The 19,350-nt window shown below is 45.5% G+C and overlaps 1 protein-coding gene across 1 annotated transcript; it reads right to left on the bottom strand.

Annotated features, from left to right (window-relative positions):
- Positions 1-17,771: 17,771 nt before the first annotated feature.
- On the bottom strand, positions 17,772-18,360 carry LOC147973000 (uncharacterized). Its single transcript, XM_087524531.1, has 2 exons — positions 18,142-18,360; positions 17,772-18,053 (listed from the first exon to the last, which is right to left on the bottom strand). The coding sequence occupies exons 1-2, from the start codon at positions 18,358-18,360 to the stop codon at positions 17,772-17,774; spliced, it is 501 nt and encodes a 166-aa protein (XP_087380657.1).
- Positions 18,361-19,350: the final 990 nt, after the last annotated feature.

Below are 19,350 nucleotides of genomic sequence, written 5' to 3'. Positions count from 1 at the left end.
CCCCTTCCACGATAGTCCTCGATAATATTGTAGCGGTGCTTAGGCGAAGCCCTGCGATAGTAGAACATCAAGATCGTCACCACGCCGTTGCTGACGAAACTCTTCCCCGACACTTTGCTGGATCGGAGTCCGGGGATCATCATCGAGCTGAACGTGTGCTAGAACTCGGGGGTGCCGTAGTTTCGGTGCTTGATCGGTCGGGCCGTGGAGACGTATGACTACATCAACCAAGTTAACGCTTCCGTTGTCGATCTACAAGGGTACGTAGATCACACTCTCCCCCTCTCGTTGCTATGCATCACCATGATCTTGCGTGTGCGTAGGAAATTTTTTGAAATTACAACGAAACCCAACAGTGGCATCCGAGCCTAGGTTTTATGTGTTGATGTTATATGCACGAGTAGAACACAAGTGAGTTGTGGGCGATATAAGTCATACTGCTTACCAGCATGTCATACTTTGGTTCAGCGGTATTGTTGGACGAAGCGGCCCAGACCGACATTACGCGTACGCTTACGCGAGACCGGTTCTCCCGACGTGCTTTGCACAAAGGTGGCTAGCGGGTGACAGTTTCTCCAACTTTAGTTGAACCGAGTGTGGCTACGCCCGGTCCTTGCGAAGGTTAAAACAGCACCAACTTGACAAACTATCGTTGTGGTTTTGATGCGTAGGTAAGATTGGTTCTTGCTTAAGCCCGTAGCAGCCACATAAAACTTGCAACAACAAAGTAGAGGACGTCTAACTTGTTTTTGCAAGGCATATTGTGATGTGATATGGTCAAGACATGATGCTAAATTTTATTGTATGAGATGATCATGTTTTGTAACCGAGTTATCGGCAACTGGCAGGAGCCATATGGTTGTCGCTTTATTGTATGCAATGCAATCGCGCTGTAATGCTTTAATTTATCACTAAGCGGTAGCGATAGTCGTGGAAGCATGAGATTGGCGATACGACAACGATGCTACGATGGAGATCAAGGTGTCGCGCCGGTGACGATGGTGATCACGACGGTGCTTCGAGGATGGAGATCACAAGCACAAGATGATGATGGCCATATCATATCACTTATATTGATTGCATGTGATGTTTATCTTTTATGCATCTTATCTTGCTTTGGTTGACGGTAGCATTATAAGATGATCTCTCACTAATTATCAAGAAGTGTTCTCCCTGAGTATGCACCGTTGCGAAAGTTCTTCGTGCTGAGACACCACGTGATGATCGGGTGTGATAGGCTCTACGTTCAAATACAACGGGTGCAAAACAGTTGCACATGCGGAATACTCAGGTTACACTTGACGAGCCAAGCATATACAGATATGGCCTCGAAACACGGAGACCGAAAGGTCGAGCTGTTGGGGAACGTAGCATAAATTCAAAATTTTCCTACGTGTCACCAAGATCAATCTATGGAGTCATCTAGCAACGAGGGAGGAGTGGATCTACATACCCTTGTAGATCGCGCGCGGAAGCGTTCAAGAGAACGGGGTTGATGGAGTCGTACTCGTCGTGATCCAAATCACCGATGATCCTAGCGCCGAACGGATGGCACCTCCGCGTTCAACACACGTACGGAGCAGCGACGTCTCCTCCTTATTGATCCAGCAAGGGGGGAGGAGAGGTTGATGGAGATCCAGCAGCACGACGGCGTGGTGGTGGAAGTAGCGGGATTCCAACAGGGCTTCGCCAAGCGCTGCGGGAGGAGGAAGATGTGTCTTGGAAGGGAGAGGGAGGCGCCAGGGCTTAGGTATGATTGCCCTCCCTTTACCCCACTATATATAGGGCCAAGGGAGAGGGGGAGGGCGCAGCCTTGCCCCTTCCTCCAAGGAAGGGTGCGGCCAAGGGGGGGAGGAGTCCATCCTCCCCAAGGCACCTCAGAGGTGCCTTCCCCCTTTAGGACTCTCCCCTTTTCCTCCTCTCTTGGCGCATGGGCCTCTTGGGGCTGGTGCCCTTGGCCCATATAGGCCAAGGCGCACCCCCTAAAGCCCATGTGGCCCCCCGGGGCAGGTGGCCCCACCCGGTGGACCCCTGGGACCCTTCCGGTGGTCCCGGTACAATACCGGTGACCCCGAAACTTGTCCCGATGGCCGAAATAGCACTTCCTATATATAATTCTTTACCTCCGGACCATTACGGAACTCCTCGTGACGTCCGGGATCTCATCTGGGACTCCGAACAACTTTCGGGTTACCGCATACTAATATCTCTATAACCCCAGCGTCACCGAACCTTAAGTGTGTAGACCCTACTGGTTCGGGAACCATGCAGACATGACCGAGACACCTCTCCGGCCAATAACCAACAGCGGGATCTGGATACCCATGTTGACTCCCACATGTTCCACGATGATCTCATCGGATGAACCACGATGTCAAGGACTTAATCAATCCCGTATACAATTCCCTTTGTCTAGCGGTATTGTACCTGCCCGAGATTCGATCGTCGGTATCCCTATACCTTGTTCAATCTCGTTACCGGCAAGTCTCTTTACTCGTTCCGTAACACATCATCCCGTGATCAACTCCTTGATCACATTGTGCACATTATGATGATGTCCTACCGAGTGGGCCCAGAGATACCTCTCCGCTTATACGGAGTGACAAATCCCAGTCTCGATTCGTGCTAACCCAACAGACACTTTCGGAGATACCTGTAGTGCACCTTTATAGTCACCCAGTTACGTTGTGACGTTTGGTACACCCAAAGCATTCCTACGGTATCCGGGAGTTGCACAATCCCATGGTCTAAGGAAATGATACTTGACATTAGAAAAGCTTTAGCATACGAACTACACGATCTTTGTGCTAGGCTTAGGATTGGGTCTTGTCCATCACATCATTCTCCTAATGATCTGATCCCGTTATCAATGACATCCAATGTCCATGGTCAGGAAACCGTAACCATCTATTGATCAACGAGCTAGTCAACTAGAGGCTTACTAGGGACATGGTGTTGTCTATGTATCCACACATGTATCTGAGTTTCCTATCAATACAATTATAGCATGGATAATAAACGATTATCATGAACAAGGAAATATAATAATAACTAATTTATTATTGCCTCTAGGGCATATTTCCAACAGTCTCCCACTTGCACTAGAGTCAATAATCTAGTTCACACCGCCATGTGATTAACACTCACAGGTCACATCACCATGTAACCAACATCCAAAGAGTTTACTAGAGTCAATAATCTAGTTCACATCACTATGTGATTAACACTCAATGAGTTCTGGGTTTGATCATGTTGCTTGTGAGAGAGGTTTTAGTCAACGGGTCTGAACCTTTCAGATCCGTGTGTGCTTTACAAATCTTTATGTCATCTTCTAGATGCAGCTACTACGCTCTATTTGGAGCCATTTCAAATAACTGTTCTACTATACGAATCTAGTTTACTACTCAGAATAATCTGGATTAGTGTCAAAGTTTGCATCGGCGTAACCCTTTACGACGAACTCTTTTACCACCTCCATAATCAAGAAAATTCCTTAGTCCACTAGTTACTAAGGATAACTTTGACCGCTGTCCTGTGATCCATTCTTGGATCACTCTTGTACCCCTTGACTAACTCATGGCAAGGCACATTTCAGGTGCGGTACACAGCATAGCATACTGTAGAGCCTATGTCTTGAGCATAGGGGACGACCTTCGTCCTTTCTCTCTATTCTGCCGTGGTCGAGCTTTAAGTCTTAACTTCATACCCTACAACTCAGGCAAGAACTCCTTCTTTGACTGATCCATCTTGAACACCTTCAAGATCATGTCAAGGTATGTGCTCATTTGAAAGTGCCATTAAGCGTTTTGATCTATCCTTATAGATATTGATGCTCAATGTTCAAGTAGCTTGATCCAGGCTTTCCATTGAAAAACACTTTCCAAATAACCCTATATGCTTTCCAGAAATTCTACATCATTTCTGATCCATAATATGTTAACAACATATACTCATCAGAAATTCTATAGTGCTCCCACTCACTTCTTTGGAAACACAAGTTTCTCATAAACTTTGTATAAACCCAAAATCTTTGATCATCTCATCAAAGCGTATATTCCAACTCCAAGATGCTTACTCCAGTCCTCAGAAGGATTGCTGGAGCTTTGCATACTTATTAGCATCTCTCAGGATTGACAAAACCTTCCGGTTGTATCACATACAACCTTTCCTCAAGAAAATCGTCGAGGAAACAATGTTTTGACATCCTATCTGCAAGATTTCATAAACAATGCAGTAATCGCTAATATAATTCCAACAGACTCTTAGCATCGCTACGAGTGAGAAAGTCTCATCGTAGTCAACTCCTTGAGCTTGTCGGAAAACATTTTAACGACAAGTCGAGCTTTCTTAATGGTGATACCTACCATCATTGTCCGTCTTCCTTTTAAAATCCATCTGCACTCAACAGCCTTATGACCATCGAGCTGTTCTGTCAAAGTCTACACTTTGTTTCCATACAGGGATCCTCTCTCGGATTTTATGGCCTCGGGCCATTTATCGGAATCCGGGCCCACCATCGCTTCTCCATAGCTCGTAGGTTCATTGTTGTCTAGCAACATGACTTCCAAGACAGGATTACGTACCACTCTGAAGTAGTACGCATCCTTGTCATCCCACGAGGTTTGGTAGTGACTTGATCTGAAGTTTCATGATCACTATCATAAGCTTCCACTTCAATTGGTGTAGGTGCCACATGAACAACCTCCTGTGCCCTGCCACACACTAGTTGAAGAGACGGTTCAATAACCTCATCAAGTCTCCACCATCCTCCCACTCAATACTTTCGAGAGAAACTTTTCCTCGAGAAAGGACCCGATTCAAGAAACAATCCTTTATTGCTTTCGGATCTGAGACAGGAGGTATACCCAACTGTTTTGGGTGTCCTATGAAGATGCATTTATCCGCTTTGGGTTCGAGCTTATCAGCCTGAAACTTTTTCACATAAGCGTCGCAGCCCCAAACTTTTAAGAAATGACAACTTAGGTTTCTCTAAACCATAGTTCATACGGTGTCATCTCATCGGAATTACGTGGTGCCCCTTTTAAAGTGAATGTGGTTGTCTCTAATGCCTAACCCATAAACTATCGTGGTAATTCGATAAGAGACATCATGGTATGCATCATACCCAATAGGGTGCAGTTATGATGTTCGGACACACCATCACACTATGGTGTTCCAGGCTGTATTAGTTGTGAAACAATTTCCACAATGTCTTAATTCTGTGCCAAACTCGTAATTCAGATATTCATCTCTATGATCATATCATAGATATTTTATCCTCTTGTCACGACGATCTTTCAACTTCACCCTGAAATTACTTGAACCTTTCAATAATTCAGACTCGTGATTCATCAAGTAAATATACTCAACATCTACTCAAATCATCTGTGAAGTAAGAATATAACGATATCCACTACACGCCTCAGCACTCATTGGACTGCGTACATCAAAATGTATTACTTCCAACAAGTTGCTTTCTAGTTCCATTTTACTGAAACCGAGGTTTTCAGTCATCTTGCCCATGTGGTAAGATTTGCATATCTCAAGTGATTCAAAATCAAGTGAGTCCAAACGATCCATCTGCATGGAGTTTCTTCATGCATATACACCAATAGACACGGTTCGCATGTCTCAAACTTTTCAAAAACGAGTGAGCCCAAAGATCCATCAACATGGAGCTTCTTCATGCGTTTTATACCGATATGACTTACGTGGCATTGCCACAAGTAGGTGGTACTATCATTACTATCTTTTGGCATGAACATGTGTATCACAACGATCGAGATTCAATAAACCATTCATTTTAGGCGTAAGACCATTGAAGGTATTATTCAAATAAACAGAGTAACCATTATTCTCCTTAAATGAATAACCGTATCGCGATAGACATAATCCAATCATGTCTATGCTCAACGCAAACACCAAACTCGATGGTAGAGGGAGCGTGCGATGCTTGATCATATCAACATTGGAAACACTTCCAACACATATCGTCAGCTCACCTTTAGCTAGTCTCCATTTATTCCGTAGCCTTTTATTTCGAGTTACTAACACTTAGCAACCGAACCGGTATCTAATACCCTGGTGCTACTAGGAGTACTAGTAAAGTACACATTAACATAATGTATATCCAATATACTTCTATCGACTTTGCCAGCCTTCTCATCTACCAAGTATCTAGGGTAATTCTGCTCCAGTGGCTGTTCCCCTTATTACAGAAGCACTTAGTCTCGGGTTTGGGTTCAACCTTGGGTTTCTTCACTAGAGCAGCAGCTGAATTGCCGTTTCATGAAGTATCCCTTCTTGCCCTTGCCCATCTTGAAACTAGTGGTTTCACCAACCATCAACAATTGATGCTCCTTCTTGATTTCTACTTTTGCGGTGTCAAACATCACGAATATCTCAAGGATCATCATATATGTCCCTGATATATTATAGTTCATCACGAAGCTCTAGCAGCTTGGTGGTAATGACTTCGGAGAAACATCACTATCTCATTTGGAAGATCAACTCCCACTTGATTCAAATGATTGTTGTACTCAGACAATCTGAGCACAAGCTCAACAATTGAGCTTTTCTCCCTTAGTTTGTAGGCTAAGAAAATCGTCAGAGGTCTTATACCTTTTAACGTGGGCACGAGCCTGAAATCCCAATTTCAGCCCTCAAAACATCTCATATGTTTTGCGACGTTTCAAAAACGTCTTTGGTGCCTCAATTCTAAACCATTTAGCATTACGCACTGAACTATCATGTAGTCATCAAAACGTGTATGTCAGATGTTCGCAACATCCACAGACGACGTTCGAGGTTCAGCACACTGACCGGTGCATTAAGGACATAAGCCTTCTATGAAGCAATGAGGACAATCCTCAATTTACGGACCTAGTCCGCATAATTGCTACTATCAACTTTCAACTAAATATTCTCTAGGAACATATCTAAACAGTAGAACTGAAGCGCGAGCTACGACATAATTTGCAAAATCCTTTTTGACTATGTTCAGGATAAACAAGTTCATCTTATGAACTCCCACTCAGATAGACATCCCTCCAGTCATCTAAGTGATTACATGATCCGAGTCAACTAGGCCGTGTCCGATCATCACGTGAGACGGACTAGTCATCATCGGTGAACATCTTCATGTTGATCGTATCTACCATACGACTCATGCTCGACCTTTAGGTCTCTTGTGTTCCAAGGCCATGTCTATGCACATGCTAGGCTCGTCAAGTTAACCCTAAGTGTTTTGCATGTGTAAAACTGTCTTACACCCGTTGTATGTGAACGTAAGGATCTATCACACCCGATCATCATGTGGTGCTTCGAAACGATGAACTTTAGCAACGGTGCATAGTTAGGGGAGAACACATTCTTGAAATTGTAATGAGGGATCATCTTATTTACTACCGTCGTTCTAAGCAAATAAGATGTATAAACATGATAAACATCACATGCAATCAAATAACAGTGACATGATATGGCCAATATCATATAGCTCCTTTGATCTCCATCTTGGGGCTCCATGATCATCTTGTCACCGGCATGACACCATGATCTCCATCATCATGATCTCTATCATCGTGTCTTCATGAAGTTGTCTCGTCAACTAATACTTCTACTACTATAGCTAACGGTTAGCAATAAAGTAAAGTAATTACATGACGTTTATGTTGACACGCAGGTCATAAATAAATTAAGACAACTCCTATGGCTCCTGCCGGTTGTCATACTCATCGACATGCAAGTCGTGATTCCCATTACAAGAACATGGTCAATCTCATACATCACATATATCATTCATCACATCCTTTTGGCCATATCACATCACATAGCATACCCTTCAAAAACAAGTTAGACGTCCTCTAATTGTTGTTTGCATGTTTTACGTGGCTGCTATGGGTTTCTAGCAAGAACGTTTCTTACCTACGCAAAAACCACAACGTGATATGCCAATTGCTATTTACCCTTCATAAGGACCCTTTTCATCGAATCCGATCCGACTAAAGTGGGAGAGACAGACACCCGCTAGCCACCTTATGCAACTAGTGCATGTCAGTCGGTGGAACCAGTCTCACGTAAGAGTACGTGTAAGGTCGGTCCGGGCCGCTTCATCCCACGATGCCGCCGAATCAAGATAAGACTAGTAACGGCAAGCATATTGAACAAAATCAACGCCCACAACTACTTTTTGTTCTACTCGTGCATAGAAACTACGCATAGACCTAGCTCATGATGCCACTGTTGGGGAACGTAGCATAAATTCAAAATTTTCCTATGTGTCACCAAGATCAATCTATGGAGTCATCTAGCAACGAGGGAGGAGTGGATCTACATACCCTTGTAGATTGCGCGCGGAAGCGTTCAAGAGAATGGGGTTGATGGAGTCGTACTCGTCGTGATCCAAATCACCGATGATCCTAGCGCCGAACGGACGGCACCTCCGCGTTCAACACACGTACGGAGCAGCGACATCTCCTCCTTATTGATCCAGCAAGGGGGGAGGAGAGGTTGATGGAGATCCAGCAGCACGACGGCGTGGTGGTGGAAGTAGCGGGATTCCAACAGGGCTTCGCCAAGCGCTGTGGGAGGAGGAAGATGTGTCGTGGGAGGGAGAGGGAGGCGCCAGGGCTTAGGTATGATTGCCCTCCCTTTCCCCCACTATATATAGGGCCAAGGGAGAGGGGGAGGGCGCAGCCTTGCCCCTTCCTCCAAGGAAGGGTGCGGCACAGGGGGGAGGAGTCCATCCTCCCCAAGGCACCTCGGAGGTGCCTTCCCCCTTTAGGACTCTCCCCTTTTCCTCCTCTCTTGGCGCATGGGCCTCTTGGGGCTGGTGCCCTTGGCCCATATAGGCCAAGGCGCACCCCCTACAGCCCATGTGGCCCCCCGGGGCAGGTGGCCCCACCCGGTGGACCCCCGGAACCCTTCCGGTGGTCCCGGTACAATATCGGTGACCCCGAAACTTGTCCCGATGGCCGAAATAGCACTTCCTATATATAATTCTTTACCTCCGGACCATTCCGGAACTCCTCGTGACGTCCGGGATCTCATCCGGGACTCCGAACAACTTTCGGGTTACCGCATACTAATATCTCTATAACCCTAGCGTCACCGAACCTTAAGTGTGTAGACCCTACGGGTTCGGGAACCATGCAGACATGACCGAGACACCTCTCCGGCCAATAACCAACAATGGGATCTGGATACCCATGTTGGCTCCCACATGTTCCACGATGATCTCATCGGATGAACCACGATGTCAAGGACTTAATCAATCCCGTATACAATTCCCTTTGTCTAGCGGTATTGTACCTGCCCGAGATTCGATCGTTGGTATCCCTATACCTTGTTCAATCTCGTTACCGGCAAGTCTCTTTACTCGTTCCGTAACACATCATCCCGTGATCAACTCCTTTATCACATTGTGCACATTATGATGATGTCCTACCGAGTGGGCCCAGAGATACCTCTCTGCTTACACGGAGTGACAAATCCCAGTCTCGATTCGTGCTAACCCAACAGACACTTTCGGAGATACCTGTAGTGCACCTTTATAGTCACCCAGTTACGTTGTGACGTTTGGTACACCCAAAGCATTCCTACGGTATCCGGGAGTTGCACAATCTCATGGTCTAAGGAAATGATACTTGACATTAGAAAAGCTTTAGCATACGAACTACACGATCTTTGTGCTAGGCTTAGGATTGGGTCTTGTCCATCACATCATTCTCCTAATGATGTGATCCCGTTATCAATGACATCCAATGTCCATGGTCAGGAAACCGTAACCATCTATTGATCAACGAGCTAGTCAACTAGAGGCTTACTAGGGACATGGTGTTGTCTATGTATCCACACATGTATCTGAGTTTCCTATCAATACAATTATAGCATGGATAATAAACGATTATCATGAACAAGGAAATATAATAATAACTAATTTATTATTGCCTCTAGGGCATATTTCCAACACGAGCGTGAATCATATAGTATATATGATCAACATAGTGATGTTCACCAACGAAACTACTCCATCTCACGTGATGATCGGACATGGTTTAGTTGACTTGGATCACGTAATCACTTAGAGGATTAGAGGGATGTCTATCTAAGTGGGAGTTCTTTAAGTAATATGATTAATTGAACCTAAATTTATCATGAACTTAGTACTGATAGTATCTTGCTTATGTATGTTTGATTGTAGATAGATGGCCCGTGCTGTTGTTCCGTTGAATTTTAATGCGTTCCTTGAGAAAGCAAAGTTGAAAGATGATGGTAGCAATTACACGGACTGGGTCCGTAACTTGAGGATTATCCTCATTGCTGCACAGAAGAATTACGTCCTGGAAGCACCGCTGGGTGCCAGGCCTGCTGCTGGAGCAACACCAGATGTTATGAATGTCTGGCAGAGCAAAGCTGATGACTACTCGATAGTTCAATGTGCCATGCTTTACGGCTTAGAATCGGGACTTCAACGACGTTTTGAACGTCATGGGGCATATGAGATGTTCCAGGAGTTGAAGTTAATATTTCAAGCAAATGCCCGGATTGAGAGATATGAAGTCTCCAATAAGTTCTACAGCTGCAAGATGGAGGAGAATAGTTCTGTCAGTGAGCATATACTTAGAATGTCTGGGTATAACAATCACTTGATTCAACTGGGAGTTAATCTTCCGGATGATAGCGTCATTGATAGAATTCTTCAATCACTGCCACCAAGCTACAAGAGCTTTGTGATGAACTATAACATGCAAGGGATGGATAAGACAATTCCCGAGCTCTTCGCAATGCTAAAGGCCGCGGAGGTAGAAATCAAGAAGGAGCATCAAGTGTTGATGGTCAACAAGACCACTAGTTTCAAGAAAAAAGGCAAAGGGAAGAAGAAGGGGAACTTCAAGAAGAACAGCAAGCAAGTTGCTGCTCGAGATAAGAAACCCAAGTCTGGACCTAAGCCTGAAACTGAGTGCTTCTACTGCAAGCAGACTGGTCACTGGAAGCGGAACTGCCCCAAGTATTCGGCGGATAAGAAGGATGGCAAGGTGAACAAAGGTATATGTGATATACATGTTATTGATGTGTACATTACTAATGCTCGCAGTAGCACCTGGGTATTTGATACTGGTTCTGTTGCTAATATTTGCAACTCGAAACAGGGACTACGGATTAAGCGAAGATTAGCTAAAGACGAGGTGACGATGCGCGTGGGAAACGGTTCCAAAGTCGATGTGATCGCGGTTGACGTGCTACCTCTACATCTACCTTCGGGATTAATATTAGACCTAAATAATTGTTATTTGGTGCCAGCGTTAAGCATGAACATTATATCTGGATCTTGTTTGATGCGAGACGGTTATTCATTTAAATCAGAGAATAATGGTTGTTCTATTTATATGAGTAATATCTTTTATGGTCATGCACCCTTGAAGAATGGTCTATTCTTATTGAATCTCGATAGTAGTGACACACATATTCATAATGTTGAAGCCAAAAGATGAAGAGTTGATAATGATAGTGCAACATATTTGTGGCACTGTCATTTAGGTCATATCGGTGTAAAGCGCATGAAGAAACTCCATACTGATGGACTTTTGGAACCACTTGATTATGAATCACTTGGTACTTGCGAACCGTGCCTCATGGGCAAGATGACTAAAACGCCGTTCTCCGGTACTATGGAGAGAGCAACAGATTTGTTGGAAATCATACATACAGATGTATGTGGTCCGATGAATATTGAGGCTCGTGGCGGATATCGTTATTTTCTCACCTTCACAGATGACTTAAGCAGATATGGGTATATCTACTTAATGAAACATAAGTCTGAAACATTTGAAAAGTTCAAAGAATTTCAGAGTGAAGTTGAAAATCATCGTAACAAGAAAATAAAGTTTCTACGATCTGATCGTGGAGGAGAATATTTGAGTTACGAGTTTGGTGTACATTTGAAACAATGCGGAATAGTTTCGCAACTCACGCCACCCGGAACACCACAGCGTAATGTTGTGTCCGAACGTCGTAATCGTACTTTACTAGATATGGTGCGATCTATGATGTCTCTTACTGATTTACCGCTATCGTTTTGGGGTTATGCTTTGGAGATGACCGCATTCACGTTAAATAGGGCACCATCAAAATCCGTTGAGACGACGCCTTATGAACTATGGTTTGGCAAGAAACCAAAGTTGTCGTTTCTGAAAGTTTGGGGCTGCGATGCTTATGTGAAAAAGCTTCAACCTGATAAGCTCGAACCCAAATCGGAGAAATGTGTATTCATAGGATATCCAAAGGAGACTATTGGATACACCTTCTATCATAGATCCGAAGGCAAGACTTTTGTTGCTAAGTTTGGAAACTTTCTAGAGAAGGAGTTTCTCTCGAAAGAAGTGAGTGGGAGGAAAGTAGAACTTGATGAGGTAACTGTACCTGCTCCCTTATTGGAAAGTAGTGCATCACAGAAAACTGTTTCTGTGACACCTACACCAATTAGTGAGGAAGCTAATGATAATGATCATGAAACTTCAGGACAAGATACTACTGAACCTCGTAGATCAACCAGAGTGAGATTCGCGCCAGAGTGGTACGGTAATCCTGTTCTAGAAGTCATGCTGCTAGATCATGATGAACCTACGAACTATGAAGAAGCGATGGTGAGCCCAGATTCCGCAAAATGGCTTGAAGCCATGAAATCTGAGATGGGATCCATGTATGAGAACAAAGTGTGGACTTTGGTTGACTTGCCCAATGATTGGCAAGCAATTGAGAATAAATGGATCTTCAAGAAGAAGACTGACGCCGACGGTAATATTACTGTCTACAAAGCTCGAGTTGTCGCAAAAGGGTTTCGGCAAGTTCAAGGGATTGACTACGACGAGACCTTTGTTGGAAATATGCCCTAGAGGCAATAATAAATTGGTTATTGTTATATTTCCTTGTTCATGATAATCGTTTATTATCCATGCTATAATTGTATTGATAGGAAACTCAGATACATGTGTGGATACATAGACAACACCATGTCCCTAGTGAGCCTCTAGTTGACTAGCTCGTTGATCAATAGATGGTTACGGTTTCCTAACCATGGACATTGAATGTCGTTGATAACGGGATCACATCATTAGGAGAATGATGTGATGGACAAGACCCAATCCTAAGCCTAGCACAAAGATCGTGTAGTTCGTATGCTAACGCTTTTCTAATGTCAAGTATCATTTCCTTAGACCATGAGATTGTGCAACTCCCGGATACCGTAGGAATGCTTTGGGTGTATAAAACGTCACAACGTAACTGGGTGACTATAAAGGTGCACTACAGGTATCTCCGAAAGTGTCTGTTGGGTTGGCACGAATCGAGACTGGGATTTGTCACTCCGTGTAAGCGGAGAGGTATCTCTGGGCCCACTCGGTAGGACATCATCATATGCGCAATGTGACCAAGGAGTTGATCACGGGATGATGTGTTACGGAACGAGTAAAGAGACTTGCCGGTAACGAGATTGAACAAGGTATCGGTATACCGACGATCGAATCTCGGGCAAGTACAATACCGCTAGACAAAGGGAATTGTATACGGGATTGATTAAGTCCTTGACATCGCGGTTCATCCGATGAGATCATCGTGGAACATGTGGGAGCCATCATGGGTATCCAGATCCCGCTGTTGGTTATTGACCGGAGAACGTCTCGGTCATGTCTGCATGCTTCCCGAACCCGTAGGGTCTACACACTTAAGGTTCGGTGACGCTAGGGTTATAGAGATATTAGTATGCGGTAACCCGAAAGTTGTTCGGAGTCCCGGATGAGATCCTGGACGTCACGAGGAGTTCCGGAATGGTCCGTAGGTAAAGAATTATATATAGGAAGTGCTATTTCGACCATCGGGACAAGTTTCGGGGTCATCGGTATTGTACCGGGACCACCGGAAGGGTCCCGGGGGTCCACCGGGTGGGGCCACCTGCCCCGGGGGGCCACATGGGCTGTAGGGGGTGTGCCTTGGCCTATATGGGCCAAGGGCACCAGCCCCAAGAGGCCCATGCGCCAAGAGAAGAAAAAAAAGGGGAGAGTCCTAAAAGGGGAAGGCACCTCTGAGGTGCCTTGGGGAGGATGGACTCCTCCCCACCCTTGGCCGCACCCTTCCTTGGAGGAAGGGGCAAGGGCTGTGCCTCCCCCTCTCCCTTGGCCCTATATATAGTGGGGAAAAAGGAGGAGCAAACCAATCTAAGGCCTGGCGCCTCCCTTCCCCTCCCGTGACACATCTCCCTCCTCCCGCAGCGCTTAGCGAAGCCCTGTTGGAATCCTGCTACTTCCACCATGCCGTCGTGCTGCTGGATCTCCATCAACCTCTGCCTCCTCCTTGCTGGATCAAGGCATGGGAGACGTCTCCGTTCCGTACGTGTGTTGAACGCGGAGGTGCCGTCCGTTCGGCGCTAGGATCATCGGTGATTTGAATCACGACGAGTACGACTCCATCAACCCCGTTCTCTTGAACGCTTCCGCGCGCGATCTACAAGGGTATGTAGATCCAATCCTCCCTCGTTGCTAGTCTCTCCATAGATAGATCTTGGTGACACGTAGGAAAATTTTGAATTTCTGCTACGTTCCCCAACAACCTTCTCACCCATAGCGATGCTTAAGTCTGTCCGAATCATGTTAGCAATTGCCGCATTTTATGATTATGAAATTTGGCAGATGGATGTCAAAACTGCATTCCTGAATGGATTTCCGGGAGAAGAGTTGTATATGATGCAACCAGAAGGTTTTGTCGATCCAAAGGGAGCTAACAAAGTGTGCAAGCTCCAGCGATCCATTTATGGACTGGTGCAAGCCTCTCGGAGTTGGAATAAACGCTTTGATAGTGTGATCAAAGCATTTGGTTTTATACAGACTTTCGGAGAAGCCTGTATTTACAAGAAAGTGAGTGGGAGCTCTGTAGCATTTCTGATATTATATATGGATGACATATTACTGATTGGAAATGATATAGAATTTCTGGATAGCATAAAGGGATACTTGAATAAGAGTTTTTCAATGAAAGACCTCGGTGAAGCTGCTTACATATTAGGCATTAAGATCTATAGAGATAGATCAAGACGCTTAATTGGACTTTCACAAAGCACATATCTTGACAAAGTTTTGAAGAAATTCAAAATTGATCAAGCAAAGAAAGGGTTCTTGCCTGTGTTACAAGGTGTGAAGTTGAGTCAGACTCAATGCCCGACCACTGCAGAAGATAGAGAGAAAATGAAAGATGTTCCCTATGCTTCAGTTATAGGCTCTATCATGTATGCAATGCTGTGTACCAGACCTGATGTGTGCCTTGCTATAAGTCTAGCAGGGAGGTACCAAAGTAATCCAGGAGTGGATCACTGGACAGCGGTCAAGAACATCCTGAAGTACCTTAAAAGGACTAGGGATATGTTTCTCGTATATGGAGGTGACAAAGAGCTCATCATAAACGGTTACGTTGATGCAAGCTTTGACACTGATCCGGACGATTCTAAATCGCAAACCGGATACGTGTTCACATTAAACGGTGGAGCTGTCAGTTGGTGCAGTTCTAAACAAAGCGTCGTGGCGGGATCTACATGTGAAGCGGAGTACATAGCTGCTTCGGAAGCAGCAAACGAAGGAGTCTGGATGAAGGAGTTCATATCCGATCTAGGTGTCATACCTAGTGCATCGGGTCCAATGAAAATCTTTTGTGACAATACTGGTGCAATTGCCTTGGCGAAGGAATCCAGATTTCACAAAAGAACCAAGCACATCAAAAGACGCTTCAATTCCATCCGGGATCTAGTCCAGGTGGTAGACATAGAGATTTGCAAGATACATACGGATCTGAATGTAGCAGACCCGTTGACTAAGTCTCTTCCATGAGCAAAACATGATCAGCACCAAGGCTCCATGGGTGTTAGAATCATTACAGTATAATCTAGATTATTGACTCTAGTGCAAGTGGAAGACTGAAGGAAATATGCCCTAGAGGCAATAATAAAGTTATTATTTATTTCCTTATATCATGATAAAAGTTTATTATTCATGCTAGAATTGTATTAACCGGAAACATAATACATGTGTGAATACATAGACAAACAGAGTGTCACTAGTATGCCTCTACTTGACTAGCTCGTTAATCAAAGATGGTTATGTTTCCTAACCATGGACAAAGAGTTGTCATTTGATTAACGGGATCACATCATTAGTTGAATGATCTGATTGACATGACCCATTCCATTAGCTTAGCACCCGATCGTTTAGTATGTTGCTATTGCTTTCTTCATGACTTATACATGTTCCTATGACTATGAGATTATGCAACTCCCGTTTGCCGGAGGAACACTTTGTGTGCTACCAAATGTCACAACGTAACTGGGTGATTATAAAGGTGCTCTACAGGTGTCTCCAAAGGTACATGTTGGGTTGGCGTATTTCAAGATTAGGATTTGTCACTCCGATTGTCGGAGAGGTATCTCTGGGCCCTCTCGGTAATGCACATCACTGAAGCCTTGCAAGCATTGCAACTAATGAGTTAGTTGCGGGATGATGTATTACGGAACGAGTAAAGAGACTTGCCGGTAATGAGATTGAACTAGGTATGGGATACCGACGATCGAATCTCGGGCAAGTAACATACCGGTGACAAAGGGAACAACGTATGTTGTTATGCGGTCTGACCGATAAAAGATCTTCGTAGAATATGTAGGAGCCAATATGAGCATCTAGGTTCCGCTATTGGTTATTGACTGGAGACGTGTCTCGGTCATGTCTACATTGTTCTCGAACCCGTAGGGTCCGCACGCTTAAGGTTATGTTGACAGTCATATTATGAGTTTATACATTTTGATGTACCGAAGTTTGTTCGGAGTCCCGGATGTGATCACGGACATGACGAGGAGTCTCGAAATGGTCGAGACATAAAGATTGATATATTGGAAGCCTATGTTTGGATATCGGAAGTGTTCCGGGTGAAATCGGGATTTTACCAGAGTACCGGGAGGTTACCGGAACCCCTCGGGAGGTATATGGGCCTTAGTGGGCCTTAGTGGAAGAGAGGAGAGGTGGCCATAGATGGGCCACGCGCCCCTCCCCCCCTTGGTCCGAATAGGACAAGGAGAGGGGGCCGGCCCCCCTTCCTCCTCTCTCTCCTCTTTTCCCCCCTCCGCGAATCCTATTCCAACTAGGAAAAGGGGGGAGTCCTACTCCCGGAGGGAGTAGGACTCCTCCTGGCACGCCTCCTCTTGGCCGGCCAGCCCCCCCCCCTTTTGAGCCTTTATATACGGAGGCAAGGGGCACCCCTAGAGACACAAGTTGATCCACGTGATCATATTCTTAGCCGTGTGCGGTGCCCCCTTCCACGATAGTCCTCGATAATATTGTAGCGGTGCTTAGGTGAAGCCCTGCGACAGTAGAACATCAAGATCGTCACCACGCCGTCGTGCTGACGGAACTCTTCCCCGACACTTTGCTGGATCGGAGTCCGGGGATCGTCATCGAGTTGAACGTGTGCTAGAACTCGGAGGTGTCATAGTTTCAGTGCTTGATCGGTCGGGCCGTGGAGACGTACGACTACATCAACCAAGTTAACGCTTTCGTTGTCGATCTACAAGGGTACGTAGATCACACTCTCCCCCTCTCGTTGCTATGCATCACCATGATCTTGCGTGTGCGTAGGAATTTTTTTGAAATTACTACGAAACCCAACATTCATGACATCCATTACACATTTTGTCAAGTTCTAGGATTTAAATTCAGTACATTGCCGCCTCACAACCATATAAACTAAGATAATATCATCCCTACAGATAAACCTGAGACAAATAGCATGATGCCACAGAATAACATCATCTTTTTACTGACACATTTCTTACAAACTAATGCTCCAGCGCCTGCCACTGCATTTCCTTCATTTTTCTTCTGCAGTTCCACAGTCATAGCACCATCATCTCCATCACCTAATGCAGCTACAAAATCCTCTAGATTCCATACCCTATCTCGAAGATCTCCCAGCAATCCACGAAGAAATGGAGATGTAGGAAGGTCATGCCACTGGATGAAACCGTGCTGTTCAATTAACAGAATTTCTGCCAGACATAAAGCAAAGAACAGAGCACCAAGCAGAGGAAGATGCAAAATGTCGAATCAAGCTTACCTGAGCTTCAACGCATGTGTAATATCTCCGCCCAGGGTTCGCCGGACTCCACGATATCCACCGCGGCGCCTTCCGCCCGCACCGCTCGCAGAAAACCGCCGGCTCGTAGTCCATGGGCTGCTCCCGATAGGGCACCGGCGACCTAACTGCAGCCACTCTCCGTCGAGTCCCTCCGCCGCGTGAACGGGAGGAAGCAATCGACGACGACGACGATGACATCGCCCCCGCCGCCGCGAAATCGCCACCCGCCCTCTCTCCGTCGCAAGAACCCTAGGTTCGATCCCCACCAGCGTCGGATATAAAAAGAAAGGAGCGCCCCAGCACACGTGGCATCATTAATTTCTAATCCCACCCTCGAACCATGCCACGTCAGCAAATCCTGCCTTCAACCCAGCTTAAGAGAGATAACGACCGGGATCAAAGAGGTTGGGGTACGGACTTCCGGGATTTGGACGTGGGGGTTCATTTGCGACGGCGTCTATACTCATAAGGTTTATTTCAGACTTCACTCCCTCTTGACAAATGCTTGTACATAGGCACATCTATCATCTTTCCCGGAAATATTATTTGCTCGGACAGCAAAGATGGTCATGTGACATGGTCGAGTTTGTCTACGACCATTAACTACCCGCGCAGACGGCGTGGTATCCCCGGCCTGACACCATCATTTTGTTTGACAGCGCCAGGATTTAGGCTTTGATCGAGGCTTTAAACAAGTGCGTGGCCGAGGGAATTAGGGAAATGCGCTCCTCCGCCATAGTTTATCGCTCTAGTTTATCCCATGTGTCAACGTGCGATTAGCCTCACGGGCCCCGTCGTCCTACGCACTAGCCTTAAACGGATGAACGCTCACTATTCGGATAGATACAGTATCTCTCGGCTCGGGTGAAAGTGGACAAATCAGATTAACTTTAGTTCAAAATGAACGCAATTCAAAAATATTTCATAAAATGATCCATTTGCATGACGCCATGCTAGATAGCACGACGCTCCGGCCTGGGGTGCCATGCTAGATCAGGACGCCAGGGGACATGCACGTGCTGGCTGTTTTTGTGATTTTTCTTTTGAAGCTGGTTTTTTTTGTGCTGAAGTTCTGAAAAAAAAACGGTCAAATCCGCCTCGGCACAATAATTGAAAGATTCAACCTGCTGACAAGTGACAAGTGAGGGCTGCAGCGATTGTTCCGCCTGAAACCAGCCTTTTGCGGTG

This window comes from Triticum urartu, chromosome 5A (genome assembly GCF_056163025.1).
Source record: "Triticum urartu cultivar PI428250 chromosome 5A, HENAU_Tu73, whole genome shotgun sequence".
NCBI lineage: Eukaryota > Viridiplantae > Streptophyta > Magnoliopsida > Poales > Poaceae > Triticum > Triticum urartu.
Note: the sequence above shows the minus strand (reverse complement) of the source record. Positions and strands in the feature narration are given on the sequence as shown.